Genomic DNA, 20,628 nt, shown 5'->3' with positions numbered 1-20,628 from the left:
GTTTACCTTAGTCCTTGCTAATTGCACTTTGCCATATACAGAGTAATGAGACAGGCTTTACCTAAGGATTGGGAATAGGCACTTTTGAAAATAACAATCACAAGTTTTTCTCATTGTAAACATTTCCATTGATGTGAGAATTTTCCATTCCAGTAGAACTGACCATCATTTCCATTTTAGTTCTATTGCCTGGAAATGAGCAGTTGCTGGCAGTGTGCATTTGGAAACCTCTGCTGCGTGCAATGTGCAGTCAGAGATGTAAATTCCTGCTTTAGATGCTGCTTTCGAGGTTCCTTTGGTAGCAGCTGAAATCAGCTGCATCTCACCCCAGCAGGGAGAGCTGCAGGATGGACGGGAAGCCTGTGGTGGACAGCTGCCCGTTTCCCATGTTGCAGATGCAACGGTTTGCAGAGCCTTCCCCCTTCAGCACTTGAGCTCCCACTCACTGCATTTCACATTCTCCAGCTACAAAAGAACAAGAAAGTGCTCAGGATTGTGGCAATCAAAACTTCAGCTCGTTACCTTATATAAAAATGCCCATACACACTATATATTGCTCATATCCTAAATATCCAGCTATTTTTGAGACAGAACAGCAGCACACCCCTCTCCACTGGCAATGTGCTAGGATGACAAGAAGGCTGATGAAAACTGCTAAAATCCCAGACCCTGACCCAGCCAACAGGTGAGAGCTGGCCAGGGTGCAAGTCCTTAGAGACACTGTGGAGCGACAAGGCCAAGTCTGTGCGGGGAACTGCACAGTAAGACACAGCACTACTAAGAATATGTCACTGGAGCCCTCCATCACCTTCAACAGTCCTTCCTTGCATCCCAACTCAATTCTTTAAACCATGAAAAATTCCAACAGGCACTGACAATGTTCAATCACTGTAACTAGCAGCAACTACTAAAGCACCTTTCAAAGAATTTCATGAGCTATCTGATTTCATGCAAAACTTCCAAAACATCAGTTTGTGCTTAAAAAAAAAAAAAAAAAAAAAAATCAAAAAGCTACCCAAACAGCACTACTCAAACTAACCTGCCTAGCTGGTCTTTGAGAGCACCCAAATACATTGCTTTGACTAGGCCAAACCAGTACCTGGCATCTGTGTAAGTCTGTAATAGTAAAATATAGATGTGGAAGTTGCAGAGATTTGTTCTGCAACTTCACACTCGCCTCTACAAACAACCTCTTAAAGAGCTTCATTCTCCTGTTGATCCTACAATCCTATCTTTTCATACCAAAAATAGCATTAAGCAGCACACACAAACTTCGGGAAGCTTCTACAATTAGAGCATGGCCAACTGGGTTGGCTTTTTGGATTTTGAGTAAAAAATTTCCATGTCTTTTCCCAATTACATTTCTATTCCTAAAAAGAAAAATCAGGTGGCACCACAGTTACGCTACCTGGGACAGATCTGTGTGAACGTACAGCGGCACTGCTTCTGATTAACACAACAAGCAGGTGTCCCACAGTTAGAAGTTTAGGCTCTTCCCTGCAGATGCCTGTTCCTGCCCTGTTTTAACATGACCTCTGCTACAAATGCACTCCCTACAGGAGTTGAAACTCATCATGGGCAGCGTGGGTCCTCAGAGTGTGGGAAAGAAGGTTTTGGCTACAAAGTTTGATTCAAAAGAGAACAAAAACAACAACAAAAAACCCCCTTAAAACAATCAAAAAAAAAAATCTCACCAGCAAACCAATGCAGTTCCTTTGGGCCAAGATGTGAACATGCAGACCTGGAGCCTGAAATGGCAGCCTGTTTTCATACCACTGTGCATGCCTGGCATTGTACTGCTATGGTCTTAAGAGTTTCAGAAATGTGGCATTAAGGGGTTTTCTGGGAAGAGACACCTAAAAGAAGGATTAGGGGCTGCTCTGTTTGTGATATACAAATGGAATGGTCAAATTTGTAATGCTCCATATTACTTCAGCTTCAAAAAAAGGCAGATTCATTATATTAGAAACCATGTCTTCTATCTTCCAAGACTGCTACAAGGTAGCTCTTAGTGGGTTATACAGGCTCAGAATCCAAATCACCATTGGAGAGCAGAGATAAGCATGTATTTCTGCAACCCATGTACCTTCAGCACTCAACATTTTCAAGGTCTTTATAACACTGGCATTTATCAGTAACCAAAATAAATTTGGTAAACTTTCCTCACCTTAAGTACATTATCACTAGGTAAATCTTTGTGGCAGGAATTCTGGCAGCCATCAGAAACAATACTGAAAGTAATACAAATGGAGACACTATGTTTTATTAATACTCTTCCAGATTACATTTCTATTCCTAAAAAGAAAAATCAGGAACACATCTAAACCTAAGAATTCTGTTACTGCGCAATCCTGGGAATGGAATATGGTTAAGTTGGACCACTTCATTACTTTCTGTATACCTCAATATTTAAAAATCAAAAAAAAGAAAAAAAAAGTCAAATAATACTAGCTCCAGCCAGATTGCATATTGAACACAGTAGGTTGTTAATCACCCCACATCAATTTCCTGATAAAAATCCCTGATTAAGAAGTTTTCCCTCTAAATTAAGTTTGTAACATTCTCTGTTGGTTGGCTCAGCCACTGGATGGCATAGGAACTGCTCCCAGCTTTCTTGTTGGTTAGATTATCCAGCCTCAGGTGCACCATGGAACCACCATCTTTGGAGGTGGGAGCCAGCAGTTTTCTCCTTAACACCTGCTGTTGAGCAACATGGAACAAGACACAGTCTGCTTTAAGACACCTGAAGAATCAGCTCTTGAAGAAACAGGAAAGGTGGTTGTGTGTAATGGAAGAAGAAAAGAGGAATTCTCAATACTTCAGAGAGTAGATCCTTGAACTCAGCTGAGCTGGGTCCAGCAAGTGAGAAAACCACTCAAATCCCACTGTGGGAGCAGGCACCACAGCACAAACAAACCAGACAATCAGCAGATCTCCACTGCAGAAGCTGTCCATAAATGCATCAGTCCCATGAATCATCCGCTATAAAAAGTTCAGTGTGTCATCTTCAGCACTTGTTTAACTGGAATTCTGTACATTATATACAAAAATGCACAAGGAAAACTGCTTGATGCTTCCAATCCTTGTTCTTTTACAGCAATGAAAAATTTTAAAAACCAGAGTCTGGACTTATAAATAGTGCAGAAAATGCAAATGCTAAGAAGACAATGCCTCCTATGATTGTCACTGAAAAGGAAACACAAACCAAGATGAAATTAGATATCAAAAAGTAATTATCTTCCATGACACATTACAGACTTTATTTTTTTAAATGTCTGATTCCCAAATAACCTTACTTAAAAATCTGTGCTACAAGCAGTGGATGTTGTTTCCAGCTCAGTATGGGGATGCCCATATGCCAACCCACTGTCTAACTGCATCTCCAAGAATATATTCTGGCCCACAGAAGGAAGCTTTGTTTTACTCATTACTTGAGCCAGTATAAAACTAGGTTAACAACTGCTGCTGAGTATTTGGCTGTAGGGCAGAAAATAGGATAGAATACTCTCATGCCATAGCAAGCCATCAATTGGGACTGACATAATTAGCATTTTTTGCACATTTTAGGCAACTGTATTGAAAGAAAAAGTATCAAAAACATTAACTGCTTGCAATGGCCACAATCTGCTAGAGACTGGGACAGAATTCTGGGAAAGCACCACTGTATATGTTCTCTGACTCTTTAAACAAACTAACATGCTAGAAAGATCTTTGGTTTAATCTAAGGCTATTCCTGTGGCTCAAGATCCACACTGTGCTTGGCACATATGAAATCATTGTTAGATTAGCATTTTGTCACCACCTTCCTTGGAAAACAAACACAACAGCATGCCTGTTTCACTTTAAGCAACAAAGTTGGGTTTTTTTACCACCTCTGCAACTACAGAATAAATATTCTGAATTAACATATATAGGAAACAGCTTCACAGGATTATTCTTGGGAGCAAGAAATCTCCCACATCATAGGACTGACAGTGGAAGCAAGCTGCAACCCAAGCTAAGCAAAAACAAACAACCCAATGCAACCTTACTGGTCCTGCCTGTTGCAGATAGCAGGTATGATAAAAAAAAAATACATTTATGCCACACAGAGTAGCTTTTAAGGCTTTTATATGGCTGGTATAAGTCACTAGTATGCAGTTCTCTTGATCACCTGATGGCCTAGACTCAGAATTGCAACAGAATTTCTATTATCCACTGTCAAACAATAAATACTGACCATTCAAAATAGTGTATTTCCTTCCTTTGGTCTCCTAAAAGGAGTAGCTAATAGTGAAGCAAAACAAGGTGGGATGTAAGACAGGCTCAAAAAAAGTCCCCAAAAAATCCAAACCACCAGTTTACGGGTTTTCCAAAAGTTTTGAGAAACACCATTCCCAAGCATGCAGCCCTTTACACCACAAACATTACCAGCATTACATTTTTTTGGTTGGAGTGAGCTTTCACTTACCAGTCCTAACAGAAATTTTTTGTGCTATCATTCTCCCTCCAATAACTGCTAAACCAGTGCATAGGCAATGTCCCACTGTTCCTCCTACTGCCACACCATAGGGATCCTGAGGGGGAAAAAAAAGCACAAAGGGATAAATCAGCACTGTTAAAAACCCATTAGTCCTACAACAACCTCGGAGCAGTGCTTTGATTCCCTGGTTGCAGACTGCCAAGCATGAAGGATACATCTGGTGATTCCTCTGCTTTGCCATTCAGCACTGTCTTAAAGACTAGTAATAGTGAACATCAGCTGGTGAGACAGACTTAAATCCAGCCTAAGATAGGAGCATATAGCATGTTTCAGCCAAGCAACATCTTTAAGTTGTTAAATATAGATCCAGAAATCGCTCCGTTGTAGTTAAAACAGTAAGCAACCTCTAGAGGGAAGGTGGCAGCTGTTGAAAAACACAATATGCATCAGCTGGAAGAACACCAACCTACCTATAAAGAAAGAGAAAAATAAGTCCTTGAACTGCAAATGAAAGCTTTCAGCAGCTACAACATTCCAAGTTCTTTGCCCTGTTTCACCCACTTGTGCTCTACACTCTACCCCCCTCCGTCATCCGAAGAGGGAAGCATGGAAGTCCAGAGGATAAGAAACTATTTTATAATTTACTGTCAACAACAGCTTTTCACATCACTGAATAACAAGCAGCTCCTCAGTGTGTGAACAACTGTACTACATAAAGAGGTTTCTCAGATCTCCTTAGAAATGACATGGTTAAGGACAGCGTATGTCCTCTGCTCATCTCTATGTCACATTTTTAGCTCCAAGAGGAAAAAAAAAAGCTGCTGCCATCACCTGAGGAATGCATGAAATCTCAAAGAGACGAACAGCAAAACTGTCTAAGAAATTCTATCATTTGAAGACAACACTCACTGGCCCAAAAGAACCAAAACCACAAGCCAGTGAGAAAAGGTGGTGACCACCAAGCACTTGGCAGGTTGGAAAGCACAAAGAAGTGCAGGAGAAGCAGGGCTGGGCCAGCAGAAGAAACAGGGCCCCAGGATTGGGACCCAGAGTCTCTGGATATCCCTGCAGCCAGCAATTACCTATACAGCCCTCACTGGCAGAAGGTGGATCTCATCCCCCCATTCCATCATAATTATTCACTGATTTTGAAAGCCAGTATCAAGATACCTTAAATTAAGTTTTTGTAGCATTTGTTTGGTAGCACTCTTATGAACATTTCATATTCTACAGGTATGACAGCCCACAGGCTTTAACTGCAATGCTCAGCACTTCACAAACCAGACCAAAGAGTATGACAGACACTTCCTAATGGGACACTTAGGAAATGCAAACCAGAAGCCAACAATCCCCCATGAAAAGATGGGCTTAAGCAACCTGCCCAGCAAATTGGGCAGAGGCTGTAGGGCTTCCATTTTTTCCAAGATGGCATGTAACTGCCTGAACAATGAGATCATCCTCTCCTGCTATTAGCTCTAAACATCTTCCCTACACTGTAATGGAGACAAGAGGTTCCTGCAGATTACAGCCTCCTTCATTACACAGCCCTGATTTATCCCTAGGGAATGTTTGAAAGTGCACCTGAAAAGAAGCATGAGTCCTAGGGAAAGAAATGTAAATTATCTCAATGCATGAAAGAGCACAGGCAGGCTACTTATGTTTATTAAAAGCTTGACTATAAGCCTTCATCTTCCTTAAATATAATACAGTTATGTACAGTCTAATCATCACAATGAATGTAATTTAATTCACAGCATTACTTAGTGCCCAGCAGTTTAGAGTTTATTGTCCTTCTATACACTGTACCATATGAACTCATATTTTAACAAGAGGTATCTGAGGTATCTAACAGTTTTAAGTTCGATGGAATGGAACTATCTTTTAAAGTTACCCAGTTAAAACTTAATGACTGCACAGAGCAAAGAAACATCTGTTCTGTAGCATCTCTCAACACTGTAACAAAATCCAGTTGATTTCGGCTGCATGATATAAAGCAGCTATTTCTAGAAATGCCAGTGCAGTCCAATCATGTAACAGTAGTTTTAATACTCTACAGAGCTTCAGTGCCCTTCTTGTCAGGTCTTGATACACACTAAGCCACATCAAGGCAGCAGGTATGAATCTGATACCTCCCAAGAGTATTTTGCCTCATACCTCTCTAAGGGCAACCCAAAGAAGGCAAAAGAACAGCAGGGATTCTGCAACACTCACCTCTCTGGCAGCCAAGACTATGGTTGTTAATTGAGAACGATCGCCCCACTCTGCTAAAAATGTTAAAGTAAAAGCTTGAACAAAGATTGGAGAAATAAAGTGCAGCCACTTCTTCTGAGGTATAGTGGTGCCTGGCCCAGATTCCACATCTCCTGGCCCATTTAACAGTTTAGTTCTCTGAAGCTGTGGAGGTCAAGGGGAAAAAAAAAAAAAGAAATAACCATAAAATTAAAAATGTCATCTGAACAACCCAAATGAAACACTTAACAATACAGCTAGACATTTAGTTTCTAGAATGTTGTTAGCCACTGACTGCTGCATTATCAACATATTATTTATACAGTCACCATTGCAAAAAAAATGCTAAGTATATGCGTGCATGTATGTATAAATACACACACATATATAGTTGTAATCAGCTCTAACCTCTGATTATTGTCCATCTTGTACTGCTTACAAATAAAGCGTCTGACCATAAAAAGAAATAGAAGTAGAGCCAAGAATGAACTGTCGGTGTCCTCTACTAGTAATGCATTAAAAACACCTCAAGAACACCCACACTAAGCAGAAGGTCCCTTCTGTCCTAAGAAGCCAGGCTTGCCACAGGACTGGAATCACCTGCTAAAAGAGCCTCCAGGGGCATCTTCTGTCCTATCTACCACACACTTTCTGTGTCAGATTACCAATCACAGACACAGCCCAACACCCCAAACATGACAGTGCTGTTCTGCAGCTTCACGGCTGTAATTCTTCCACCAGCTGTAACCAACAGCAATTTTATTACTTACTTCCTCATCTTTTTTTTTAATTTCTGCTTGAACTTCCTCCAGCTCTTCCTGACCCTCATCTGGACTCATTTTCAAGCCTTCCCGTAGCATTCGGATGCCAAAGATTGCAAACAGTGCTGTAGACACATAGTACGTGTACACACGAGGAATAACTGTGGTGGCATAGCCAAACAAAACTGAAAAGAAAACAAATGTGTCATTTAAAAAAATAAGCACGAGGATCATAGTTGTTTTTCCCACATTCTAAGAAATGCTTGCTAGCAAAGTCTGAAATCCAAATATCCACTGATAAATAAATATTGCATCTTTTGTTATTTTTGTATAATTTTCTAAGTTTTTGGAAGATAACACGCTAGGCGCTCCAACCATTACCAGTCATGCCAGAGGCTGAAGTCCACTAAGATGCAGACAACGCACTCCAGCCAAAGTTGGGGTGCTGTTGTTCCTGAGAGCCAGTCCAAACAAAATTATCTTTCCCATCAAGGTCTATCCAGTCCTGCCTTTCTCCATGCACACCATGAAACTACCATCTGTAATTGTGTTAGATTAGTCACACTGTACCCCAGTTAATTCCATTTACATATTGGATAACATCTCTTTCCAATAATTTAATTTATCAGATAAAGTTAGAATAAGATCATCAACAAGTTAAATCTATCAGGCATAACTACAAACCATCCAGCTGGGTGAATCCATGTCTGTCTTCCTTTGCCAAGTGCACATTACTACTTCCCTCATCCCCCCATACACACAATGTGACTAACTTTGATCTTTCTTTATTTCAAAGGCAGATCCCACTTAGAGATGGAAAAGCAACCTCCACAGTGCATCTTTTAGAAGTATAGAAGGTGATCAAACTAAGCCAAAACTAGTTCTTAAATAAGAAATATGTATCCAGGACAGAGTACTTACTTTTCACAAAGTAAGACCACTTAGCATTTTTTGACAGAAAAAGGCCTATATAAATGGGAAGAAATTAAAACTCCACACCTTATATTCAAGGTTGCTTGGACCATGAACTCACAAGTATTTCTGCTGTTTTTTTACTCCACATGCAATCAGCTAAAAGAAAGCATATTACCATGTGTGCTTTCTTGTACACACCTTCTTAGTTGAAAAATACACTCAGAAGTTACTACATGATCTAGAAATAACTCTGCACTGCCACTACCAGAAGTAAGAATATGAGACCAAAATTAATCAGGCTTATAAACACAGCACATACCTACATGAATAGCAGTACTATTTGCACAGCTAAATTAACCAGGAGTTAAAGTAAACTTCTTTAAAAAGACTGAAAATACTACAGTAAAACAATGCAAGAAAGCTAGACAAAAAAAGCTATCTTTTTCTTAGCATTTATTACATATATAAGCATAGACAGTGAAATAATCAGAACTGTAAGACAGCTTATTTAGCCAAGCACAGCTTGAAAAAATATCTCAAGTAGATTACTTGGAACTAATGAGTTTAAATGAGCATGTCTTCATGAAATTAAGGTGGGCAAACCCCCCAGGAATTTCCAAACTCAGCTTGTATAAAACAAGGGCAAGAGATAGGAGAAGGAAAGGGTGTGGGGGAGGAAGAACCCAACAACAAAACAAGTTCCTTTCTGAAAAGGGAAGAAATAATTGGGAACCTCTAAACTGAGGGATAAAAGCAGAAAAGGAAGCTTTTATGAGAAAGCATCCAGAAAGATTTGAAGAAATAATTTGTATAGAAGAAGAGAGCCATAATGGGCAGGAGAAACTACACACAATGCAAGTGGAAACTGCTCTAACTAAAACTGCAATAATCGCAGCAGTGTACACAGCAACAGCTACACACCCAGAAACCATTCACAGAAACCCTTGCCAAGCAGCCTGAGCCAGTGAACTGGCTGTCTCCAGTGTGTACACACCAATCACCACTATTTCAAGTATTTCTGACATGGGCATGGTAAGAAATGAGCACACAGACAAACTCTGTGCTGCATCTGATGTACCTGAAGGCTGCTCCATTTTACAATCACAGCTACATAAGTGCCCACAGCTACAGGTTCCTCAAGTGCCACCTGATACCTTACTTCCTACTCCCTCCCCTTCATCTTCCACTTATGCAGTTCCCAGCACAAATCCAAACAGCTACGTGTGCAGGAATACAAGTCAGATGAGGAAAATGTGTCATCATATAAAGAATCTTTTGCCTTAGGAGGAAAAACAGAAGCCACTCCCACATTCCCTTCAGGCACACTAATTTGGCAGGAGCTAAAAAAAAAAAAAAAAAAAAAAGGAAACCAGGGGTCCAAAAATCAAACAAAGTGCTTAGGCTCTCCATCTCATTCCCCTTCCTTAAACTCCTGTTGAAGCCTAGGGAACACAACGACTTCATTAGAGCCAAAAGCCTAAATATTCCATCTGAGATTCCATGCTCCACAGGAAAAGCTTCACACTCTCCACAAAAGAGAAAACTGCATGGATGTACTATGTGCATTCCAAATAAGGTTTTTTGATAAATACATACCCGTCACTTCTTAAGAGATAAAACAAAAAGGAAAAAACAGACTGCTAACCTGATAAACATGTCATCAGTCCCAGGGCAAGCATAGCACCAGCCAGTACAGTCAGACGGTTGTACCGCATGGCCATGATGGCTGCGATGAAGAAGGTCTTGTCCCCCAGTTCTGACACGATGATGACCGATATAGCAGCCACAAAGGCATGAATAAAGCCCAAATTAGTCTTGTCAGCTGACTCTTCACTGACAATGTGGACTGGAGCAACTAGTGAGGAGCCTTTCTGTAAGAAGGGGGGGGGGGGAAGGGAGGGGGGAGAGAAAAAACCAAAACAAATCCTAAACACTCATCAATTAGGCTTTAACACTTAGGAGACAGAAGTACAGAGCCTTATATTTCTCCTGTCATACCATACTGTGTAGAGTGACATTTTAAGTACCTCTCATGCTCATTAATGATTGTTAACTAGTTCCTGGCTGCCACCCACCTCAAATTGCCAGTTAGGCACTTAGCAAGAGGACCAGATCCTGCTGATTATTAAAACATTACTTCACTCTACACACTATTTACCAGAACATGAGAACCACCATTACAACAAAACATGCTCAGCTCAGGTCTAATACTGCAATCTTTAAAATACTTACCTACTTTATGAACTTAACCTTAAACAGTTTTCTGATATAAGTATTAGTAAGTGCTTCAAAATAGAACTGAATGACTATGATACCTTAGGAAAGTAAGAAGCCCGTTCAAATATGGTCAGGATCATTTTCTTCCCTTGCAAAATCTTTGCATCTCAGATGCCTTAAAATGTTATAGATTCACAGAATGGGTTGGGTTGGAAGGGTCTTTAGCAATCATCTAGTTTTAAGATCCCTGCAATGGGCAGGAACGTTTTTCACTAGACCAGATTGCTCAGAGCTCCATCCAACCTGGCCTTGAACACTCCCAGGAATGGGGCATCCAAAATTTCTCTGGGCAACCAGTACCAGTGCCTAACCCCTCTCACATGAAAGAATTTCTCCCTAATATCTAACCTATATTTCTGCTCTTTCAGTTTGAGCCCAAGGCAAATTTTGTGCAAGTTTTCATCAGCTTTTTCTGCACTTGCTCTGTGGTTGTTGAAAACTAACTTTAAGACACTCCAGCAGTGAAACCAGACCAGCACACTCCAGGTTCCCACCCACTCACCGAAGTGTTCACTTCTACACACAGTAAGGTATCTATGATCAAAAGCAAGGCACAAGATCTCTGTGTCGGTGTTCACATCCTTGACCAGGCATGGCTGAGAAAGCTTGTTCCAGCACATCCACCAGCAGAGACAGCCCCGCAGCATGTTTTGACATGACGGCTTCCCAGCATTCCACTTTCAGCAGTGCTCCAAGTTTTTGGTGTTGATATTTAGAAGCTCCCACGCTCTGTGTGACACACTGTGACTTCCCAGAGCTCCTTCACCTTTTTCAGCACTCTGTTTTCTGGTTCGGGTATGTGACCATCTGGCGTGCTCCATGTGCTACACCAAGCCACATGCCAGTAATTCTTCCATACCTCTGTGTGATCAGTGGCACTAGAATCCCCTCACCGAGAACACTGTTTAACAAGTTTTAACGCAAAGAAATTTATATTAAATGTTGAGGGGAAAAAAAACCGGCAGGCTCGGAGTAGCAACAAAGCTTGCTTTCAGCTGCTTCTGCGGGGGAAAGAGAGCGCTGACCCCCTTCCCATGCCGGACCTAGATATCCCTCTTTTAGCAGAAAAAGGGGAGGATGCGGTGGTCCTGCAGCCCTCCTTTTTTCTGCTAAAAGCGGGGAATTTCGGAACGCCATGGCCTCCGGACGGCGCGGCGCGACGCCGGCCGAGAGCTGCCGCGGCGGGCACAGCGCGGGCAGCCGGCGCGGCCCGTCCCCGCCTCACCTCAGCCCGCGGTTCCGCTCCCTGCGCCGCCGGCGGTGGCGGCGGCTCCTTCTTCCTACCGGGCTCTTCCTCGGGAGCGGCGCGGAGCCGCGCCGGGGCCGCCAGCAGCAGGGCGGCCGCCAGCAGCAGTGCGGCGGCCCTCGGGAGCGGCGGCAGCGGCGGCGGCGGCGGCGGGGACCCCATGGCGGCCGAGCGCGGAGCTGGGGGGCGGCGCGAGCCCCGGTTAGGAGAGCCGCGTCACCGCCCGCGCCGCGGCCCCGCCGCCGCCCCCACCCGCTTCCTGCCGCGCGCGGACGTCCCGCCCCCCGCCCCGCCCCGCCGGGGGAACCGCCGCTGTGTCCTGGGGGTCGCGGGGTGGCCCCGCGGCGCTCGGGGCGAGATCCCGGCCTGGGTTGCCACCCCCTCCTCCGGCTCCCGGCGTCGCGAGGGGACGGGCAAAGGTGGCTGTGCGGCGTTCCCGGGGAGCGGGCGAGTCCAAGCGCGTCATTTCCCCGTTCGGAGTTGCTTGCGGGCAGGGAAAGGGCACAGCGGGAGGGACAGGGAGCGGCTGTGTCAGGCGGCAAAACAATCCGCATAGAAACGGCCCGAACACGTCTCGGCTTCACTGATGGCCAAGTGCACAGCAGCGCTTCGGGTATGCGTGACCCCCGCAGGGCCGTGCGCCCCGAGCACGGAATCGCAGAACGGGCCAGGCTGGGAGCGACCACAGCGGGTCATCTGGTCCAACCTGCACAAGCAGGGTCATCCTAGAGCACACGGCACTGGGTTGTGTCCAGACAGTTCCTGAATATCTGCAGAGAGGGAGACTCCACAGCCTCTGTGGACAATCTGTTCCAGTGCTCGGTCACCCGCACAGTAAAGTTCTTCCTCATACTCAGGTGGAACTTCCTGTGCATCAGTTTCTGCCCATTGCCTCTTGTCCCATTGGTTGGCACCACCAAGGAGAGCCTGAATCCATCCTCTTGGCACCATCCCCCCTTTAGATACAGACATGAGTTCCCCTCTCAGTCTCTTCTTGAGGCCGAAAAGGCCCAGCTTCTTCCACCTTTCCTTGTGTAAGAGAGATGCTCCAATCCCTTAATCACCTCTGTTGCCCTTGCTGGACCTGCTCCAGGAGCTCCATGTCACTCCTGTACTGAGGAGCCCAGAACCTGACACAGCATTCCAGACGATGCTCTCCCTGGGGCCCCCAGGAGAGCCGCGTGCCCTGATGCTCTCCCCAGAGCAAGGACAGGAATATGCTTCTTGAGGAGCAATTTCGGAAACAGGACAAGAACACCATTTAAACAGAACGCATTTGGACACAGGCTCAAGGATCCTCTCGAAAACCACTTTAAAAAGTTATACAGATAGATGCAGTTCCAAGACATGGCTGCTGATGTTCCATGGTGAACTGTAACTATGGGAGTGTTGATAGAGAGAGGGATGTGACAGCCAAGAGAGGCACAACAATTTGTGTAAAGTGATTGCTCATGTTTTTCAAATATGTAAGTTCAATTTTGAAAAATCATACAAAATGGAAATAGAGTGTAATAAGCTTTTAATTAGGCAATTCATAAGATATATTTCAGTGTATAAAAATACTTCTTTTATATACAAAATAGTGCATGTAAATAGACAACATGCTGAAACACCAGCACCCATATACTTCATCACACAGACTGATCATTCACACCAGTATCATGAGAATGACCAAAATATTCAGTAGTTAAGTGCAAAAAAAAGTCCCTGTGCTGAGTGACATCACCTCCCCAGTAAAGAATTTCTTTGCAATGCTTGTCAGGTACTGGTTTCTGTGTGGTGTCTGCCTTAGCAGTTCATTATATCTGTTTAAAAACCAGTGTAGTTGTGGTCATGGTCATCCTGCACAGCTGTCCCCTCTAACACACGAGGGACTCAAATAACCCACTATAAAGACAACAGAACCACAACCAAGAACATTAATTTTCTGCCAATTCTCTTCTACTGTCTTTTTAGTCAGAGAACCTCCCACTATTTTCCCCACTTTAGGGATAAAACAGTCTTCATCAATGAATGAAAACACTTTGGAGCAGGAGAGAAAATGCAGCGAATGGGTATGTTTATTTCCACTGCTGAGCATGAGTCATTCCTCCACCACAGCTTTTTCCATTGCTTTTTGTGTTTACAGTTGTAAAGCAGTGGCTGGTTTCCATTGTCAGCAGGGAAGCACAGAAAGATACACGATTTGCCTCCCTCTGAAGTGATTCAAAGAAAAGACTTGGAAAGAAATATGCTTAAATATTAGTCAAGACATGAAATACAGTAGTTCAAATGATTCCCTCCTTTCAATGGTCTTCACATATATGTATTTGGACTTGCTGCACAACAGCAAGTGTTTTATGCATAAGATATAAAAGAGAAAAGACATGATTAGCATCTCTCCACTTTGAATTAAGGTCTTCAGTAAACCTTTTTTATATTGTATGATATGCAGAGATCTTACATTTCCTCACAAACTGGTTACATGGATGAGATTATCATTAAAATTATGACCTATTGAGGTAGAACTGGAGAAAGTGTGCAACTTTACCTTGGTTGTAATAAACCATTAATCTCTTATATTCCCAGTTTGCACTAGAGATACTTTAGAAAAAAATTCTCTAAAACACAAATGGTATAAATGCTTTCCGATGCTTTGGATAGGAGCTAAAGCTTTTCTGATAAAACTCATGACACAAAACAGCGGCCAGTGCCTGGTTAAAAAGAACATACATCACTACACACCACCACGTCACATTGCGAATTCCAAGTGTGATGGCCATAGAAACATATATGAGAAGCTCTGCAAAATAATGAGGGCAGGAAACACTCTCAAACCAGTCTCCAAAAGGTACACTGTGGCTCAGACTTACGACCTTTCCTGCAACCAGACAGACAGAAATTAATTGGGAAGATGCATTAAACAAACTCTTCTTCTCACAGTTACAGAACAATATCCTTATTAAAGTTATCATCATCATCCACCTCCATCTGATCTGGCAGCTTTGCACTTAAGAAGATGCCACCTCTGGCTGTGCAAATACAGAGTAAGGAAACCAATTTTTATCCCACATGGAAACAGAAGTGAGGCCCCCGAGGAGTGGCACAGGCCATAATCATTAGGATGTGTCCATCCTTAAGATGTTGGAAGAGAGAGCTTCATTTTAAGTTTTACAGAACTATATATACAGACATACCACACCCTCTCCCCCCAATTCAGCCATCCAATCTCTTTTCCAAACAGCCTCATTTAATCTACACACTACAGGAACTGAGTAACACTTGTGTTTAAGGTATTAGAAGCTACAGAAGCCTACTGAACCAACCAGAAGATAATCCCTAAGTAAACAGTAGACAGAAAAGAAACATCTTACCTGATCTGCTTTTCCTAAGATTAGCTAGAATTGCAAGACATCTGTGTTGGTGAAGAGAAGCCCAAATGTACATGATAACTCCTATAATGTGATACCAGCAGATCTGCACAGAAAGCTCTTTTCCTGAATGAAACATGTTTTATTAATATACACCCAGGAAGTAACTTCCCAAGCATCATCCCAAAACACTATATACATTTTTTAAAATGTAACTGTCTTACAAATTCTAGTAGCGAGCCTCTAATTCCTTAAAAGATGCTTTTAAATCCTGCATCATTTAAGTGCCCAGCTAGTAGCTCATTTCCCTTGATTGCTCTATACTAAAATACCTAGTTATTAATCCAGCAGTTTGAAATACAGTGTGATGTGCAGCGATACATAATTGGTAGCCCAAGACCTCAATATTTAACCCTGTTTGTAGCTATTGTTATCCTAATTAAACATGTTGTCATGGCTCAGGTCAACATGCAAGCACACAGTTGTCTTCTTCACAGCAATATACATACATACACCTACATACTGCTCCCCACCCTATGTGGTTCAAAGTGGTTAAAAACTTCACCAAACCTGGTAATTACTGCCTCACAAAAATTAATCACAGGAGGAGTGCTACAACCAGCTGGTGGTTCGTCTATGCAGAGGATTTAGCAGCTCAGTTGTGAGACCCAATGGAACGTGTTGGCAGAAACAAGTCATGTAATACAAATTTCTCATGTATTAATGAAAGCATTACAGTACCAAGGGAAAGAAGAGTCTGCCTGAGTCAAGGCAGAGCAGTGGCAAGTTCTCTGTGGAAGAAAAACAAGGTGGCCAAGACAGCTTTGCAGACTCACCTTGCAGGAAAGCTTACAACAAAAAAACTCCTCCTCAGTTTTAGAACTGAAGTTGTGTAGTGGCATTTGAGAACTGGTACTTATTACTGTCCTTCACAAAGCATATGATCGATATCCTGAAAGTATCTTTGTGAATTTCTTTCAGCAAATAAGTATGACAGTTAACATGAAAGTGTGTCACTGTCTGTGTATAATGCTGGCTGATTGTATGATACACTGAAATGTAATTACTTTGAACTATGCCAGGAAGTACTTTTATGTCTCATCAGTTAACACACTTCTCAAACAAGCAGCCCTCTATGAAACCATTTGCCACAATAGAAACAAATGAGAGCAAAATTGCATCTTTGATGATAACTAAGCAGGCACTTACCATTCCTGACATTAGTAGGCACTTGACACAGCACAGTTGAGCCAACAGCAATGTAGTAACCAAGTCCAAAGCAATACTGCACAATATGAATGACACCACTGGAAAACACGCTGGTCCAGAGGCATTCTGCAAGTCTTCGACAGCTATGCAGCCAAAGGAGCAAGAGAACCAGGAGCGCAGAGAAGTGCTCACTATCTGCTTACAGATAAAAAATAGCAACTTTGAAACAGACAGGGACAATTTACCCTGGCAGTGCTTCAAAAAGACTGTTGTTCCCTCTACCCACAGCAAAATTTTACCCTCATTTTAAATTAACTGGGGAAAATATTTGTACAGGTGAGGCACTGCTGACCAGAGCAAGATTTCTTCCAGAAGGAGCTAATGGCCCTTTCTGTTAAAAGGACTGCTGAAAGCCATCATATCCATAAATTAGAAATATTTCTATCTTGAATATGGTAGAAATAAGGTAGAAATATTTCTACCTTGAATAAGGTACCTTGACAAAGGTACCTGGTGTACCAGGAAAGTAATTTGGAGTGTAGTTGAAAAGCGACCAATGAAGTAGCACTTGGATACAAATTCAGCACAGCGTTGGTAATACAGTTTTTTAATATTTATATATCTACATCATAATAGCTGGAATACTTGCCCATGTCCTCGCTCTGAGAATCTCTGCCAAGAGCATGGTGCATGTCCTGAATCCATGATGGGAATGACTCTCCAAGGAACTCAGCTCGGAAAAGCCAGATCAGCAGAAAACCATTCCAGAGCACAGAAACCACATAAAAGTGAGTAAACCACCTGTGGGAGCAAAAAAGGATTTTCCTTAATGTTCTCATCATTCCTTAGTTGGAAATGCAGCTGCAGGACATGCTTGCCTGATGGTGAGGACATTCCTTTCTGGTGCCCACATCAAATGTCCAAGTAGAGAACTCAGGACTTCAGTGGTACCAAGCAGGAATAACCTTAACACATTTTACCCCAGTGAAATGCTGCCTGAAATAACCTCTAACTTAGCTTAGCTTACCTTACTAACGTAGCTGCACTAAAGAGGAGACATTGCAAAGGTATTCCTCAAGGCTTACAGCTAATTGTGATGTACATAACATTTTCTTTATAATTTACACCACTCAAAGCATATCCAGATTAGTTTTCTCCTTCCAAGCTGCTGTACCTCACAGCACTCCCACTTTTCTCAGTTCCAGTGGGTGCATTACATGACATGTTAAAGTTCATCAAAGGCACCTAGAAGTAATTACCGTGCTCTACATTAAAATATCTTGTCCCTCTGCAAAGCCAAGGTCTGCAACAATCATATAGGAAAAAAGCAGTGACCATCAACACTGCTGGGTGATTACAAGGCAAGACCACACTTTTGGCTTTTTAAGAAAACAATCAATCTCCCAACCCCATAATGCATTTATAAAAGCGTACTGTGCATTAACAAAATGCAAGACATGACAGTCAAGGCAGGTAACTGGGTTGTGTTAAACAGCCTACAGCTGCTTACAACATCCAGCTCAAACTAAATGATCCAGTATTTCCTTTTGCTTTTAAAATTAAAAGTCCTTCTGGGAGTGAAGACAAATCAGGACCTCAGGAAACAACTGCAAAGACATAAAATACATCCCATGGGAAGACGCTGATGGCCTTGACTTGACAATGTAACTATAGGTACAAAACTAGAATATAACTGTATAGCCAAGGGAAGACTTTATATTACTCTCGGGGCAGTGAAGGGGTACAACACCCTTGCGTAGTGAAACCAATGAAAATGACTCCCCCCCCCAGGGCACATCAGGTATCTCTAGATCACAAAAGAGCTCAAGTCAGAATCACAGCGGCAGCGAGCATCCCTGCGTGCTCCAGAGCACCTTGCCCATTAGCAGCTGGTTGCCCCTCCAGATTATCACTTCTCAGTTCCTTCTCCTACCAAGCAGAAACTGCAACATTCCGTCTGCTGATTCGCAACAGCAGAACTAAAATTTAACCCCTCTCCCTCACTTCCTGTTTATAAGACAAACAGAATTTGTATGTTGATAAAAACTCGCCACCACCTCCAAGTTTCAAGCTCTTTCCCTGCTGTCCTGTTACTCAGTCGACCCGTATCTTGCCACTTGCCAGGGAACTTTCTCCACATTGATTTGTGCTACCAGCACACAAACAAGCCCTGGCACCTTAAAAGAGACACACCCTGCGATCTTTCAGTAATCCCAGTTACACTGAGGATATCTGACCTAGAGATCAAACCCGCACGGCAGTAAGCACACGTGCCATCCCTCCTCAACGAGAGGAATTTTCACTATTTGCCAAACCAATCTGAAATGCAACACAACATTTTACAAGACAGAATGGCAAAGTTAAAAACAAGCCCAGGCTAGTAAAAACACAATTCTTGTCTGGAAAAAAGACACAGATGAAAAGAACAGAAAATGCCTCGGTGGCTACCTTTAAGATCTTCTCTATTCTTTCAGAAGTGTTATGGATTCACTAATTAAGTAAGAGAATTGCTTTGTAGATGTTGAGACCTTGAGACCAATGCCCTGAAAAAGCACATTCTTCAGACACCAATCTCCCTAAGAAGGGATGTTGGGAAACTTGTTGGAGAAAGGTCAACTCAGACAAGAACCTGCAGTACACAGTGATTAAGACAAAGCCTTTATGAGTCCTTATTTTCGCTCAGAGTACTGCACATCTTAAACACACCCCTGGGTATTTGCTGTATCATGAAGCCTGATAACCAAAATACTACACTACCTTTCCATGAATAACATGCTGTGTCACAAAACTTTTTTTTTAACATTTAACATTTGGTTTGAAAGCTTTGTATACAAAATGTGTCAGAGATTGTTACAACAGGGGCAATCAGATCTTCAGGCTGAGTAGCCTCCCAGTCCTGTCCTGCTGGCCTTGCAAGATCCTGTCTGGCCCACGTTCAAGTCAAAGACTAGTTCTAGTCACGAATCTCAGCTGATCAAAAAGTAAGAAATCCCATAATATAAAAAACCAGAAACACATAAAAAGCTGTAAATGGAGGGGTGAGGTCGGTGGGGGGATTGCCCCCTTTCATAATTTCACTAAACATCTATTTAATTTCATTCAACATCTAAACATATACATATATTTAATTTCATTTCACCAAACATCCATTAAGATGGATTTGGATAACGCAGTGGCTGTTTGCCTTATCAGAGACTGTTCATGCAGGATCTAGATTGCTGTGTTCCCTTGCTGTTATTGGTCACATTTCAAAAAGAAACCTTGAAGGGAGAAGGCAACGACTGAGAATTTGTGTAGGACAGTCAAGCTGCAGCATATTTGCACAGTCACAGTTACTCAGGATTCCACGTTCCCAGGTGCCTGACCTGAGTCTTGCAGGAAGGTTTGTTTTGGAGACCTCGCATGCGACTGGAAGAGATTAGGCTTTTGTTCCGATTTGGAACACACAGATTCTGTATGACCGCTCGCAGTATCTACGCTCCTCGGATCCCCATCTGCAGAACCAGACGAACACTTCTGCAACAAAGCTGAGCCCAGCTCGATAAAACTCCGCCGTGCCCTCTGCGTGTGCTGTTCCCTGCCGCGGCCTCCGCCTGCGGTAACCGAGACACGCTCGGCCACCGCTGCGTGCCGCGATGGCGGCAGAACCCGCCCCTCACCTCTTGGGCACCTGGAGGAGCCGCAGCCAGCCCGGGAGCTGCCCGCACCCGCGCTTCGTCTTCCCGTAGCGAATGAGGTCCTGGAAGAGGCCGGAGATCACCAGGCCAACGCCACCGGGCCGCGGCGCCGGGGCCCACCGGAGCAGCAGCAGCGCCGCCAGGAAGGCGGCAGCCAGCAGGGACCAGGCGGCGGCCAGCGCCGCCAGCATCGCCCCGGCCCCGCTGCGCGCCGGCCCCTGCCCCGGCCCCGCCCCGCTCCGCCCCGCCCCGCTCCGGCCCCTGCCCCGGCCCCGCCCCGCCCGGCTCCGCCCCGCCCCGCTCCGGCCCCTGCCCCGGCCCCGCCCCGCCCGGCTCCGCCCCGCCCCGCTCCGGCCCCTGCCCCGGCCCCGCCCCGCCCGGCTCCGCCCCGCCCCGCCCCCGCCCCGGCCCCGCCCCGCCCGGCTCCGCCCCGCCCCGCTCCGGCCCCTGCCCCGGCCCCGCCCCGCCCGGCTCCGCCCCGCCCCGCCCCGCCCGGCCCCGC

General features: G+C 43.9%; 2 protein-coding genes across 2 annotated transcripts; both read right to left on the bottom strand.

Annotated features, from left to right (window-relative positions):
• Nucleotides 1-2,238: 2,238 nt before the first annotated feature.
• Nucleotides 2,239-12,067, bottom strand: TMEM165 (transmembrane protein 165). Its single transcript, XM_048305207.1, has 6 exons — nt 11,870-12,067; nt 10,013-10,238; nt 7,462-7,637; nt 6,674-6,856; nt 4,451-4,556; nt 2,239-3,186 (listed from the first exon to the last, which is right to left on the bottom strand). The coding sequence occupies exons 1-6, from the start codon at nt 12,050-12,052 to the stop codon at nt 3,110-3,112; spliced, it is 951 nt and encodes a 316-aa protein (XP_048161164.1). The 5' UTR covers nt 12,053-12,067; the 3' UTR covers nt 2,239-3,109.
• Nucleotides 12,068-13,392: 1,325 nt separating this feature from the next.
• Nucleotides 13,393-20,322, bottom strand: SRD5A3 (steroid 5 alpha-reductase 3). The gene is made up of 5 exons (XM_048305085.1): nt 20,109-20,322; nt 17,099-17,250; nt 16,450-16,644; nt 15,244-15,366; nt 13,393-14,750 (listed from the first exon to the last, which is right to left on the bottom strand). Exons 1-5 carry the CDS (start codon nt 20,315-20,317, stop codon nt 14,491-14,493), a joined length of 939 nt encoding a protein of 312 aa, XP_048161042.1. The 5' UTR covers nt 20,318-20,322; the 3' UTR covers nt 13,393-14,490.
• Between the last annotated feature and the right edge of the window lie 306 nt (nt 20,323-20,628).

The sequence above is a fragment of the Corvus hawaiiensis genome, chromosome 5 (genome assembly GCF_020740725.1).
Source record: "Corvus hawaiiensis isolate bCorHaw1 chromosome 5, bCorHaw1.pri.cur, whole genome shotgun sequence".
Classification (NCBI taxonomy): domain Eukaryota; kingdom Metazoa; phylum Chordata; class Aves; order Passeriformes; family Corvidae; genus Corvus; species Corvus hawaiiensis.
This window is presented reverse-complemented; position numbering and strand designations above follow the sequence as displayed.

What these genes read in the sequence shown, in the direction of transcription:
- TMEM165 (XM_048305207.1), bottom strand. Translation starts at nt 12,052, where the DNA reads ATGGGGTCCCCGCCGCCGCCGCCGCCGCTGCCGCCGCTCCCGAGGGCC. An exon ending in TTAAAAAAAAAGATGAGGAA is followed by an intron (nt 6,857 to 7,461) that starts GTAAGTAATAAA and finishes TGACCTCCACAG; the next exon opens with CTTCAGAGAACTAAACTGTT. An exon ending in AAAAATTTCTGTTAGGACTG is followed by an intron (nt 3,187 to 4,450) that starts GTAAGTGAAAGC and finishes TTTCCTTTTCAG; the next exon opens with TGACAATCATAGGAGGCATT.
- SRD5A3 (XM_048305085.1), bottom strand. Translation starts at nt 20,317, where the DNA reads ATGCTGGCGGCGCTGGCCGCCGCCTGGTCCCTGCTGGCTGCCGCCTTC. An exon ending in CTCCTCCAGGTGCCCAAGAG is followed by an intron (nt 17,251 to 20,108) that starts GTGAGGGGCGGG and finishes TTGCTCCCACAG; the next exon opens with GTGGTTTACTCACTTTTATG. An exon ending in GCCTACTAATGTCAGGAATG is followed by an intron (nt 15,367 to 16,449) that starts GTAAGTGCCTGC and finishes TGTTTCATTCAG; the next exon opens with GAAAAGAGCTTTCTGTGCAG.